The sequence below is a fragment of the Triticum dicoccoides genome, chromosome 4B (genome assembly GCF_002162155.2).
Source record: "Triticum dicoccoides isolate Atlit2015 ecotype Zavitan chromosome 4B, WEW_v2.0, whole genome shotgun sequence".
Classification (NCBI taxonomy): domain Eukaryota; kingdom Viridiplantae; phylum Streptophyta; class Magnoliopsida; order Poales; family Poaceae; genus Triticum; species Triticum dicoccoides.
In genome coordinates this window covers 102648802-102662215 of record NC_041387.1, presented here as the reverse complement: position 1 = coordinate 102662215, position 13414 = coordinate 102648802, and the positions used below count along the sequence as shown (strand labels likewise).

General features: G+C 48.7%; 2 protein-coding genes across 2 annotated transcripts; both read left to right on the top strand.

Moving 5' to 3' along the window:
• Positions 1–3827: 3827 nt before the first annotated feature.
• Positions 3828–6188, top strand: LOC119295282 (NAC domain-containing protein 71-like). Its single transcript, XM_037573681.1, has 2 exons — positions 3828–4429; positions 4966–6188. Exons 1-2 carry the CDS (start codon positions 3962–3964, stop codon positions 5500–5502), a joined length of 1005 nt encoding a protein of 334 aa, XP_037429578.1. The 5' UTR covers positions 3828–3961; the 3' UTR covers positions 5503–6188.
• Positions 6189–6412: 224 nt separating this feature from the next.
• On the top strand, positions 6413–8442 carry LOC119295283. The gene is made up of 3 exons (XM_037573682.1): positions 6413–7149; positions 7765–7963; positions 8059–8442. Exons 2-3 carry the CDS (start codon positions 7769–7771, stop codon positions 8305–8307), a joined length of 444 nt encoding a protein of 147 aa, XP_037429579.1. The 5' UTR covers positions 6413–7149; positions 7765–7768; the 3' UTR covers positions 8308–8442.
• Positions 8443–13414: the final 4972 nt, after the last annotated feature.

The following is a 13414-nucleotide window of genomic DNA, read 5'->3' as shown; positions in this document are numbered from 1 at the left end:
TTATAATGACCCCAATAAGAATCAATGCTAAACACGTGGACCTAGGCAAAAAGACTACCAACCAATACATGAAGGAGTTTTATTAGTAAACAATTAAATAAATGAGGCTTAGCTACAAAACCTAAGCACCGATGCATTGGGGATATTAGTTGCTAAGCATTTTAATGCACTTAGCTTCCCACTTTAGCACCAATGCATTGTGAGAGGTCTCAAGACCGCTTTGGTTCATAGCGCTTCCATTAGTATTCTCTTCGTCCGGAAATACTTGTCATCAAAATGCATAGAAGGAAATGTATCTAGATGTATTTTAGTTCTTGATACATTGCTTTTTATTCATTTTGATGATAAGTATTTTCGGACGGAGGGAATACATATTTGAAAAGAAAATAAACATGTCAAACTCGTGCAGTACGAGACACTGGGACCTTTTTGGTAGGCTACATGAAGTCCAACCAGGCTCTGGTGGGCTAAGTTTGAGTTATTTGACTGCCTGACTCGCATGAAAAAACCGGCCGGCATGAAATTTAAAGTATCCCTCTGGGTAGTGCAGTTTACACTACGAGGGAGGAACGGATTATGGTAAATTCAGCTGATCAAACGACAAGTACAATATGGCACGGAGCCTACCATCCCCTAGGCCAAGAGTTTCTGTATTGGGATGTGAATTCTTTTTTTTCTCACGGGGGTATTAGGATGTGAATTACAGATGCAGAACAGATATTGTTAGATTCAAGTAGAAAAACACTTTCCAACACTATAGTTTTTGTACCAAATAGTTAAACCTCAATAATCATTGGTTGAAATAAATTCTTGAAATACCCTAAAAGCTGACCACAAGCTGACGACAAATAGAACATGGCACAGAGCCTAGGCCAAAAGTTTTTGTATTGAGATGTGAATTAGAGATGCAGAACAGGTATTGTTGGATTTAAGTAAAAAACACTTTCGAACAGTGTCATTTTTGTACCAAATAATTAAATATGCACCTCAACAATCATTGGTTGAAACGAATTCTTGAAATAAGCTAAAAGCTGACCACAAGCTGACGACAAACGGAACATGGCACAGAGCCCACGTCCTCTATTTTCTGGGTCTATTGCTTTGGCTATTTTGATATTGTAGCGGATTATTATGCGAGAATCCACTTTTTTTTTTCAAAAAAACTTTCAATCTATTCATCTTCAATCATGATAGTACAACGGACGCTAAAAATAATAAAAATTACAGCCAGAAACGTAGACCACCTAGCGACGACTACAAGCGTTGAAGCGAGCCGAAGGCGCGCCGCTGTCATCGCCCCTCCCTCGCCAGAGCCGGGCAAACATTGTTGTAGCAAACAGTCGGGAACTCGTCGTGCTAAGGCCCCATGGAACCAACGCACCAGAACAACGACCGCCGCAGATGAAGAGTGTAGATCAAAAGGATCCAACCTGAAGACACACGAACGAAGACGAACGTCGAACAGATCCGAGCAAATCCACCAAAGACAAATCCGCCGGAGACACACCTGCACACACCCACCGATGATGCTACACACGTCACCGGAACGGCGACTAGACGGGGAGAGCTTTATTCCATCTTCAGGGAGCCGTCGCCGTCTCGCCTTCCTGAGCAGGACGCAAACCCTAACAAAGCTCGAAAAAAGATATGAAAGCGGAGCCCTCCCACCAGCAAGGGCCGAGATCCACTCCGCCTCCATGGCCCTAAGGCCACCGGAGACGGGACGAACCGGCACCGACGCCGGTGGGAGGTAAAGAACCCTAGTTTTGGGGAGGAGGCGGCTGGCTACGTTGGAGGCGGCGGAAATAGACTATGCGAGAATCCAGTTTGGTGCCAAAATCAATTTTTTTTACAAGCTAGATGCGTATGCGTGTGATGTTTGTGCAAAATTTCGTGAATTTTGAAAATTCAAGGAGCACGCGGCAAAAAAGACAGTATCGTGCGTGAGCAGTGTTGTTTTCAAATGTTTCTCACAACACATGAACTTTTTTTTTGCCACGAGCTCCTCAAATGTTCAAACTTCATGAAATTTTACACGAATATCACGCATTTGAGCATCTTGCATAAAAAACTAGAGTTTTTTTTTGCAGCCTTACTGTTCATGCCCGGGCTCAGATAGCCCGGGCACCAATACATTATTATGTCCACTAAGTTTTTGTCTATTTGACGTTAGGCGCTTTAGATAAGTCAAGGTTCAACGACGATGACGACGACTACTCTAGAGTGTTGATCCTAGAGACATATATTTGAAGACTTTCCAGCTATCATCGAGAAGGTCAAACCAACATCAGTAAAATGGAGCGGTAATAGTGGTGCGTTAATGGCTCATTTTAGCGACGATATTGGTCGTTCGATGATCTATGGATCTTGATATGATTTTTATTATATTTTTCTTTTTTTAGTGAAAATGTCTGGATCTGTTATAAAAGTTCACCAGAAGTACAAAGCATCTCAGACGTATTGAAAATAACATTGAGATTCCGAAACCACTGAACGGCCACTACTGCGACCAGAACGACCCGTGTCGTGCCGTTTTAGCCTCTCTTCACTAGAGCTGGCTTGACCTTGTCGATGGCAGTTCGGAAGTCTTACTGCGCAGTGCCCTGGAGCCGCATTTGTCGCCATTGAGCCCTTAAATAGATCCGAATCACATGACACCAAATCTCGCGACAGGACGAGAAACCTTAAACTCGCCACCCCAAGAAGACGGCAGGAATCTATGCCGGATTTTCGTCGACTGCATCTACACAGATGAACTCGAGGAGGAGCCCGGAAGAAAGAAGAAGCGCCACCATTCGCCCGAAATGCCATGTGTGCGGGGACTAAAAAAACACTAATCTAACTACTAACTGGAGCAGAGGCACCGAAGTTCTACTCTCCGCCATCGGCAGCCAGAGCCGCTGGCAGGGTAGAGGCAAATCCACGGGCTCGTCAGTGACGCTTGGAGGAGAGAGTTTATCCTAGCTGCCTAAGGTTAGGGGTGAAAATACATTTTTTTTATTATGCTTGACGTGCTTTGTGGAGTACTTTCGATTATCTTCAGATTTTTTTTTATTTTTTAGGGTGTGTCTTTAATTTACTTTATATCTTTCGATCTTCTCGCTGAGGTTTAAATCTGTTTCGAAAGATTAGATTTACCATTGCATAAAAAAGCAGAAAGATTAAACTTGCCCAAAAAGTTACCCTAGGGACCTACACCTACCGGGCACTTAGTCGCCTAGGAGTACGTGACAATACAGATTTCAATCCAAGTTCAACAGAAGACGATTTTAACCTACCCTAAAAGCTGACCACAAGGCGCCTAGATATCATCGACGGTGGCGATCGATGCAAGTTTTAAACTTGAAATCCGCGGAATCCGCAACGAAACACTATTTTTTTTTTTTTTACCCTACGAGCTGAGAGATCGACCAAGTGGACGATGGGAATCTCGACGACCCGTACAATTATCCCAAGGGGCGCAAGCACCTGGTGGGCCCCGCGCAACATGCCTCCCTTCCTAACCCTGGGCCCCACCACACAGGCAGGAGTACTACGGACCGCCCTCGTCATATCTCACGGGCTCGGATGCTCCCTCGCCATCCCAGACGGCGACATAACTGCTGACGTCATCCATGACAATTGAGCTCCCCGTCTGGCCCCACGCCTTCATCCGACGGCTCACACGTCTCGTCGCCCGTCCGATGATCGACACGTGACCTATAATCCTACGGTCAACCAGCCCCCTCCTCTCCCAACTTGCACGTGCGTCACATCTTGCCCTCCCCGTCCGCCCGTCGACACGCGTCGGCACCTCCGCCTATATATACGGGCAGGTACGGCGAGCTTATGTTCCATTCCAAATCTCCCCCCCAAGCTCGAGCCGCCGCCGCCGCCGATCAGCCGAACCAGCCGCCGCCTCACTGATAACCAATCTCCCGAGCGCGCCCTCCGAGCTCAACCCCCCGTTCACCGGACGCGAATGGACTACGGCTTCGACGGCGCTCTCCAGCTGCCCCCGGGGTTCAGGTTCCACCCCACGGACGAGGAGCTGGTGATGTACTACCTGTGCCGCAAGTGCGGCGGCCTGCCCATCGCCGCGCCGGTGATCGCCGAGGTCGACCTGTACAAGTTCGAGCCGTGGAGGCTGCCGGAGAAGGCGGCGGGAGGCGGGCCGGACTCCAAGGAGTGGTACTTCTTCTCGCCGCGGGACCGCAAGTACCCCAACGGGTCGCGGCCGAACCGCGCCGCCGGGACCGGGTACTGGAAGGCCACGGGCGCCGACAAGCCCGTGGGGTCGCCGCGCCCCGTGGCCATCAAGAAGGCTCTCGTCTTCTACGCCGGCAAGCCCCCCAAGGGCGTCAAGACCAACTGGATCATGCACGAGTACCGCCTCGCCGACGTCGACCGCTCCGCCGCCGCCCGCAAGAAGTCCAACAACGCTCTCAGGGTAACCACCTTGCCTGCCTGCCCACCGCCCCCGTCCCCTCTCTGTCAGTCTGCGCTGATGCTTGGCTGTCTCGTTTAATCCCTTCCTATTTTAGCATTAGCGAGAGATTTACCGTGCATTTAGTATAGAAATCAAGCGAGAGATTTACCGTGCATTTAGTATAGAAATCAAGCGAGAGATCTTTCTTGAAATAGCAAGCTGTATTTTAGCTTTAGAAACGTCAATTGGCAGGTTAGGTGCGTCGTGGCCATGCGAAAAAGAACAAGGGAAAAGGGTCAAAGTTGCAGCACGCTCAAGTTGTCCCTTTCGTCACAGCCTGTAGTTTGGCAGCGACGTGCGGAAAGCAATTGCGGCGGTCGCATGGCGTCATGGCTCACGCACCACGGGATGGAGACAACGGCGCCCGCCTCATCGCCCGCCCTCCCCATCTCCCGTCCACGTACACGTACACTAGCTTTAGTTGCTTTTCAAATAAAAAATCTTGCTCGATCGATCTATCGCCGTCGCTGAGACTTTTCTCCTCCTGATCTTTGCAGCTGGATGACTGGGTGCTCTGCCGAATCTACAACAAGAAGGGCGTCATCGAGCGGTACGACACGCCGGACTCCGACGTCGCCGACGTTAAGCCGGCGCCGCCGCCGGCTGCCAAGATCCCGCGGCAAGGCCAGTACCACGCTGGGCCAGCGATGAAGGTCGAGCTGTCCGACTACGGGTTCTACCAGCAGCCGTCGCCGCCGGCCACGGAGATGCTCTGCTTCGACCGGTCCGGGTCGGCGGACCGGGACTCGAACTCGAACCACTCCATGCCGCGCCTGCACACGGACTCCAGCTCCTCGGAGCGCGCGCTGTCCTCGCCGTCGCCCGACTTCCCGAGCGACATGGACTACGCGGAGAGCCAGCACGCCGCCGGCCTCGCCGGGGGGTGGCCGGGCGACGACTGGGGCGGCGTCATAGACGACGACGGGTTCGTCATCGACGGCTCGCTGATCTTCGACCCGCCCTCGCCGGGCGCCTTCGCCCGCGACGCCGCCGCGTTCGGCGACATGCTCACGTACCTGCAGAAACCGTTCTGAATGAAGGCAGCATCCGTCAGACTCCTCCTCCTCAGCAGCCCCCCACTAACATGTTCATCAGGTCTCGTGTAATTCGGTTTGCAAGCTTCCCAAACCAATGCAGATTAGAGAAAACTTAGTGAGGATTAACCCGCACAAATCTGATACCCCTAGATCGATCGATCGATCGGGGGTCGGATGCAGAGTTTTCCCAAACGTACGTACATACCAGGTGTTAGCCTCGTCAGGTTTTGGGTGGCATTTGGGCGACTTGGTAGTACAAGCTAGGATCGTTGTACCATGTGCCCTGCTGCCCCTGCACTTTGGCCGCCGCTTGGACATGGCAAGCATGCATGGTCAGGTAGCCGTCAGGTAATATTTCGACTTTTGTTGTGGTAGTACATTCCAAATTAGAAGTAGAGGTCGAACAAGAAAAAGAAGCTGAAGTTTTGGGTTCAGGAGCTGTGGATCGTGTTGTGTAGCTAGTGTAGAGTTGGTTCGGGTTATTATTTTCTTCTCGAAGGACTTTGGTTCAGTGTCGTGGCAGCTGGCTGACGCTTTTAGGTTTTGTTGTGTCATGTAATTGTAATTGCGAAGATGATGTGATAGAGTCGCTTTCAGTGGTGGTCTCTCGGGTGACCTGGAACGCCAATTTTGTAATGCAATTGTCGTAATAATTAAACAGTGATGTCAATTGTAGTTATCTATGGCCTCATTTTGCTTTTGTCCTGCGCCGGCTGATCTTTGCTTGCACGGTCACACAAGTTTTTCAATTTCAGTTTCAGAAAAATTTCAGCACCAACCGAAATCATCGAAATTCAGTGATTTCGGTTTGCACTTCAGCCAAATCACCAAAATATTCTTTTGAATTCAATTAAATATTTGAACTTTTTGGAAAATATTTTGAAAAATATTTGAGTTCTACATGAAATGTTTTTGGCTAAAACGTAATTCTTTCAGTATATTGAAATTCAATGAAATCAAAATCTCACTGAAAGTTAAAAGCACTCACACCTGAATTAGAGAGAGGCTGCTGCTCTGTCCTTTGTGAATTGTGTCTATTGGTTCTGAATCTAGTCATGCGACTACATGGAGAGACGTCATGCATTCAGGCAACTTTTGAACTATAAAGGGGCATCATCATGTACTCAAAGTGTGATGCCTTCTCTTTTGGCTCTTGCTGAGGGGCATCTCGAGTCATGGCTGTATGCCCTGCTGAAGTGCACGGGCAAAATTTCGTGTTTTGACCCTTTTTACAAAGAAATTCGAGATCTGACCCCTGTCTGAAACTATTTCAGGATCTGACCCTTTTGACTACCGCCAGGAGGGCCGGCGGTAGGTTTGCACGTCCTACCGCCATCATCAGTGGCGGTAGGCCCTCTAACGGCGACTGACAGCCGTCGGCGCGTACTGACGGGGGAAAGGGCCTACCACCACAGTCTGAGGCGGTAGGGTTCGGTGGCCTACCGCCCGAGGTAGTGGCGGTAGGTACCGAAGAGGCAAGTGATGCTGCGGGCGGGCCCTACCCCACCCACCAGCCCGTTCTTCCTCCTCCCCTCGACTCGAACAGAGTCGAGCGCCGCCTCTCTCCTCATCCCGATCCCCTCCCTCGATCTTCCTCTTCCCTCCACCATTCTCGCGGATCTTTGGGGCAAATCGAAGAGGCCGGTAAGCTCCTCCATTTCCTCCAATCAGTTTTCGCAATGGTTTTTTATTTCTGAAGTTATTTTTGGCACTAGGTGCAACCTAGGTTTTGGTGTTGATTTTTTTATGATGTTTTAGTTGTTTAGGAGTATATGATTTAGTAGTAGGCCTATGTGAGGATGTGTGGGTGAAACAATTGCAAGATATGTGAGGATATGTTGGTGAATGCATATATGTTGGTCCATTTTATTTTGTCATGTATATATGAATTTTATAAGAAATCTTTCTGTATGTTGAATGCAAGATTGTGAGGATAAAGGCATAACAAAATTCGTAGATGGTTAATGTATTGCAAATTTGTGAAGATGTATGTTTTGCAAAATTGGTAGGTTGTTAATGCATAGTGTGAAAATGTGTGTATTTCTATTTCATATAGTTGCAAATGTATGAACCCTAGGTTTAGTCTTTCTTATAGCCATACGAGGAACCCTCTCTAGTTGATATGATGAACCCTAGGTTTAGTCTTTCTTATAGCCATATGTGATGATTTATTGTGTGAATATTGTAGATATTTGTTTTGCTTGCATTAGAACAAATATTGATGTTTAATTAACTTTATCCAATCAATGCTTATATAAGGAACATGGCGCCACCACCACCACTTGATGAGGATGATGACTATGAAGACCCACTTGAGGAAGCCATCTGTGCTCAAAGAGTGAGGCTGAGCGAACGGGAGGTGTGCAACCTATGGGACAACTTTCTGCCACGTGCTGAGTTGATCGGGGCGCCATTCGTGACCCGTCTGACAAGTACCATGATCGATCGACATGTCATGGTATGTTATTAGTGTAGAATCCAAGGAATTGTTAATAGTTTAAATAATCCATACTTATCAATTGATATATTTTTCTTATTCATAAATTGCCAAAGAGCCTATCTGAGAGTTGTGGCATCGAGGCTGATGAAGAAGGCTATGCTGGAATACGCCTTACCGCAAGGGGCCCCGTCACTACTTGTGCGTACGGCGTGGAAACGGACGGTCGCACACATTTAAGCACAGATGGGTGGAAGAGCTTCCTCGTTGACAAGAATCTTCATGTTGGACAGGCCATCCTTATTACTATCAGGAAGACCAACCGTCAAGGCTTGAAGATGATGATCGTCATCGATATCATCTAAACTATATATGCGTGTGGCTGCTGATGATCGTCATGTTTGATTGCTACCTATTTTGGCTTCGTGAAACTATTTGGATGTGATCAAACTATGTTATGTTTATGTCTATGAAATTGTGATCAAACTATGTTATGTTTATGTCTATGAAATTATGATCAAACTATGTTATTTGGTACTTGTTTCTTAATCTGTAATGGCAAAACTAATTATGCTTATGTCTATGAAATTGTGCCTATTGGTTCTTATGTTCAGGGCCCTTGCATATTTCTATGAAATTGTGATCACACTATTTGGATGTGATCAAACTTCTTATGTCTACAAAATTTTACACGAAACAAAGGACCCTACCGTCAGGCTCCCTGGCGGTAGGGTCAGACAACCTACCGCCGTGAGCCCTGGCGGTAGGGTGAACCTACCGCCAAGACGCTTGCATATCTCGTTACAGAAGGCATGCACGGCAAAACCCTGCCACACCTTACCGCCAGAGCCCCTGGCGGTAAGGTTAGACAACTTACCGCCTGGTTGTCTGGCGGTAAGGTACTTATCCACGTCAGCGCGCGGTGACGGCCCCCGTCTCCCTCCGTCACACCCTACCGCCAGGGTATCTGGCAGTAGCCTGTCTAACCCTACCACCAGGGGCTCTGGCGGTAGCAAAAGGGTCAAATCCCGATTTTTTTTCGAACGGGGTCAGATCTTGATTTTGTTTGCAAAAAGGGTCAAAACACGAAATTCAGCCAAGTGCACGTAGGTAGGAACACTTTCAGAAATTATCTGCATATAATACTAAGTTTAAAGCAGGTTTTATGTTTTAAGTTTCCGAAAATAGTTTCAAGTGAACTCATAGCAAATTTCTGAAAGTTACAAATAAATCGTACATGTTTCAGAAAACATGATCCTGACCATTTTCATGCTTCGAAGCAGAGTTTTAGGTACAACATAACCTAGTTTAATGGGCAATCTTTTTTAATGTTGAAGATCCACCATTTCCAAGCACAAAATATCTACACAAATTAGATAGATTATACAAATCTTTGGTAGAGCCTTTATAGCACTCATTTTACTCCAGACGAGCTGGACAAGAACTGTCATAGCACTCATTTTACTACTCTAGGCGAGTATCTCGGCTCCTCAATCTACGAAACCAAATTTCTTGGTATGAACTTCACCATGATCCTCGGTATACCAGTATTCTGCCGTGGGCGCCTCCTAGGTTCAAGTTTTGGACAGCGGATAGGTTGTTATGGAGGGGATGACTAAAGTGTGCGGTTTGTAATTATATATTGTCTTGATTAAGCACCTTGGAACTATTCCTGTATTCAGGAAAAACTCATGCATCCAAATGTAAATTTACTCTACCTACGGTGGAACATCCATTTTTTAGCAATCGTTGTATCTATGGCAGGGCACTCGCACATAACAATAGTTGCAAAAAGATAATGTGGTACAAGAAGCTAGCTAAACATGTTATGTTACAATAAAGATTTCTTTTACGGTAAAGATTGCTTTTTATTGAGTAATATTGTTGCCTCAAGGATACAAACATAATGTGCATACACACAACCTCCACACCATTAGGATGTACACAATCAACAGTAACACACACACAAAAATAATCACATGTCTACCATACCGGACCATAACTATGCTTAGATGGAGGAAAAGAAAAGACCTCAAAGCGACAAGACAACGATCAATGGCACTAATTATCTTTTAACAACACAAGGACTACGAGGAACGTTCTCCAACGGCAACGCCTCGGAAACAACATATAAGTGCCGTCATCGCTGAATCCAACCATCGAAGGTCAGTTAGTGGGTTTTCATCCAAACATCACGTCCAAACAAACTCCTAGCAATTCCTTTAATAGTCATTGCAAGAGTCTGATTTATGGTTTTCATCCAGAAACTCAAGATCAAATATTCAGAGATGCATAATAGATAATCTATAGAATAATCACGAATGTCGTGCATAATCGGTGCCTGCAATGCAGATACAACAAGGGTGTTGGAGCAGCTACAACCGAGCTCCCCAAACCCGCCACAAAAGCCCGGGCGGACGGCCCGGTCAGTGATCGGTCACGAAAATGCGACCCAGGGGAGCTCCTCAAATGAGTCTCAAACACCCGAGTTGACCGGCACTCATCGTATCCAAATATGGGGTGGATATGGGGGAGCCCGGGCGCGTCCGCCACGGCAGACTGATGATGGGGTCCCACAGGGGGAAAACACTATGAAACCCCGCGGTCCGAACGTCGTCTCCTCTGTTGGACCGATGGCGCTGTGTGGCACCGCTTCAGCGGGCCGCGCAGTGCCTAGCCCGACTATTTAAGCTGACCGCCGGCACCGACACCCTAACCGTCCACATTTCCCCCCTCCCGTCCGCCATCGCCGCCATTTTTCACTCATCGTCCACCACCACTAGTAGCCATGCCTCTACGCCGTTGAGTAAGGAGCTACCCATATGTAACGCCGAAGCGCCGGCTGCAGCTCCTTGAGCAGATTCGGGCAAGGCGCGATGCCCGAATCACCGTGGGGCTGCTTCCGGACGCGGTGAATCCGAAGGAGGACTTGGGGGAGGAGGAGGAGGAGGAGGGGGATGTGGGGGACGCCGGGGACGCGGATCTGCATGCGGAGCAGTAGACGATCCTCGATTCCCTCCGGTCAGAAGTGGAGGCGGAGGCCAACCGTCGCCGTCTGCAGGAGGCGGAGGCGGAGCACACCATGGTCTTCGACGAAATGCTCGCGTCTACGGATGAGGACAAGGAGTTGGAGCCCTCCCACGCGACCATCTAGCCGCCGCCCGGCACCGACGCCGTCGACATCTCCGACGATGAAGCTTAGTTAGGGTAGTACGTAGGGACTGTTCTGAACCTCTCCAAGCTTCTCAAAATATGGAAATCCAGCTTCTCCATCCAGCTTCACGCTTTAGCTGGCGAACAGAAAAGCGTTCGGCGTTGTCCTGACTTCTTCCTTCGCTTGGTATGTTGGGCGCCCCTTCTTGAACTGGCCCAAGGAGGCCGTTTCGGCCCATGGCTTGGTAGGGTTGCTCGGGCGCCAGTGGGGTCGCCGCCCCTCGCTTACAATGGGACTAGCGGCGATGAGGACGGGAACTAGCGGGAATCTTCCTAGGAAGGCCGAACCTGTAAACGGAAGGGAGGTTCAGGCCGGCGAAGGGGGACGCGGGCGTGCCGGTGGGAACATGAGAAAGAGGGGGAGATATCTGGGAGGTGCTGGTGGACCATACCTGTTTGAGCGAGGAAGACCAGGTGCAAACCGTCTCTTTTGCGATGGCATACTGCTGGTAAATAAGAGCAACTCCAGATTTGAGAAAACGTGGAGCTGGGATTCCCTCACTTCACCAAATTACACTACGGCCCAGGATCGCTTTGTGGATTTAGCTTCCTGGAGCAAAAGCGTTCGGGCTGGAGCCACTCTCAGAGTTTGAGAAGTTTGGAGCTGGATAGTTTCAGAACGAGCCCGTAGTATTTCTTTTACGAAACTAGGGGATGAAATGTGAAAAACTCGGATGCGGAGGAGCAAATTTGAGCCTCGGCCGGTCATTGTTTGTGAACGCGTCCACGCGCGTTTAAGAGGTCGGATTTGCTGTCCCCGACGGTAGGTGCTCCTAGCAATGCATGCAATGTGGTTAGAACGAGGTTGTTAGGACAACCCATACCATGTTTCCATGCAGGGCCATGCATGCACGTTCCGGTCGCACGTGGGCAGCACATAAACTAATTATACGTGCGATGCTCCACCCTGCAACTATAGATTCAGTATCATGTGATCGGGCATCTTTCTTGGGGAAATACACTGGAGGCATGTGACGGCGCATGTAGCCGGCAGCCCACAGGCCGGTCAACTGCGACGTACGGATAGTGAGCCCGGATATCCCGCGAGCATCGGCGGCCGGGCCCCGCCGCTCATCGGAGGCGACGGAAGATCATGTGGGGACTGGTGGCTGCACAGCGCGCCCTCGCCTCGCGGCTGCCAATGGCCGTTTGTGTATAAGGCCAACTCCATCGCGTGACCTCAAACGAACATCCATTTTGTTCGGATTTTGTTCGTTTAGATAGGGTATTAGGGTCGTGTCCGGACCTGTTCTGGGATGCGGTGGTCCTGCGTCCAACGCGCGGCCGCATTCGTTTGCCCCATCTCGGCCGCCAGCCCATATTTTTATATGAAAACAAGTGTGCACGTCCAAATATTAATTGTTTGAAAATTAAAATAGTTTTACAACCCAATAAAAATTGTCTCTCTAATAAAGATAGTTTTACAACCAAATCGAAATTGCCTTGAATGAACATAAAACGAACCAATATATCTATCGGTTGCCAATATGCTCCCACACGTGTTCAACCGAGTCATTTTGAAGAGCCTTATGAGTGTGCCAATCACGCAGCTCACGATGGAACTGGCAGAACTCATCAAACGTGGCCGGTTCTTGGTGCAGGGGCTCAACATTGTCACCTTGAAAATCAAATCCTTGGTCGAAGATACTGTCATCACGCTCGTCCTCGACAATCATGTTGTGCATGATCACACAAGCAGTCATTACCTCCCAAAGCTTCCTTTCATCCCATGACAGTGCAGGGTATCAAACGATGCCCCATCGGAATTGAAGCACACCAAAAGCACGTTCCACATCTTTTCTAGCACTCTCTTGCATTTGGGCAAATCTCTTTCCCTTCTCACTTGGGGCTTGGAGATTGTCTTCACAAAAGTTGACCACTGAGGATATATACCATCAGCTAGATAGTATCCTTTGTTGTACTGGTGGCCGTTGATCTCAAAGTTGACAGGTGGGGAGCGGCCTTCTGCAAGCCTCGCGAAGACTGGAGAACGTTGCAGCACGTTGATATCATTGTGAGAACCTGCCATGCTGAAGAAAGAATGCCATATCCAGAGATCCTGCGATGCCACCGCTTCTAATATGACAGTGCACTCGCCTACATGCCCCTTATACTGGCCCTGCCAAGCAAATGGACAGTTCTTCCACTCCCAGTGCATACAATCTATGCTGCCAAGCATGCCTGGAAAGTCTCTAGCTGCGTTGATCGCCAACAATCTCTGTGTATCAGTGGCAGTTGGCTGCCTCAAGTACTCTGGTC

Excerpts from the sequence above, each read along its gene's own strand:
- LOC119295282 (XM_037573681.1), top strand. The coding sequence starts at position 3,962 with ATGGACTACGGCTTCGACGGCGCTCTCCAGCTGCCCCCGGGGTTCAGG. Across the intron at positions 4,430-4,965 it reads AGTCCAACAACGCTCTCAGG|CTGGATGACTGGGTGCTCTG; the intron begins GTAACCACCTTG and ends TGATCTTTGCAG.
- LOC119295283 (XM_037573682.1), top strand. The coding sequence starts at position 7,769 with ATGGCGCCACCACCACCACTTGATGAGGATGATGACTATGAAGACCCA. Across the intron at positions 7,964-8,058 it reads TGATCGATCGACATGTCATG|AGCCTATCTGAGAGTTGTGG; the intron begins GTATGTTATTAG and ends AAATTGCCAAAG.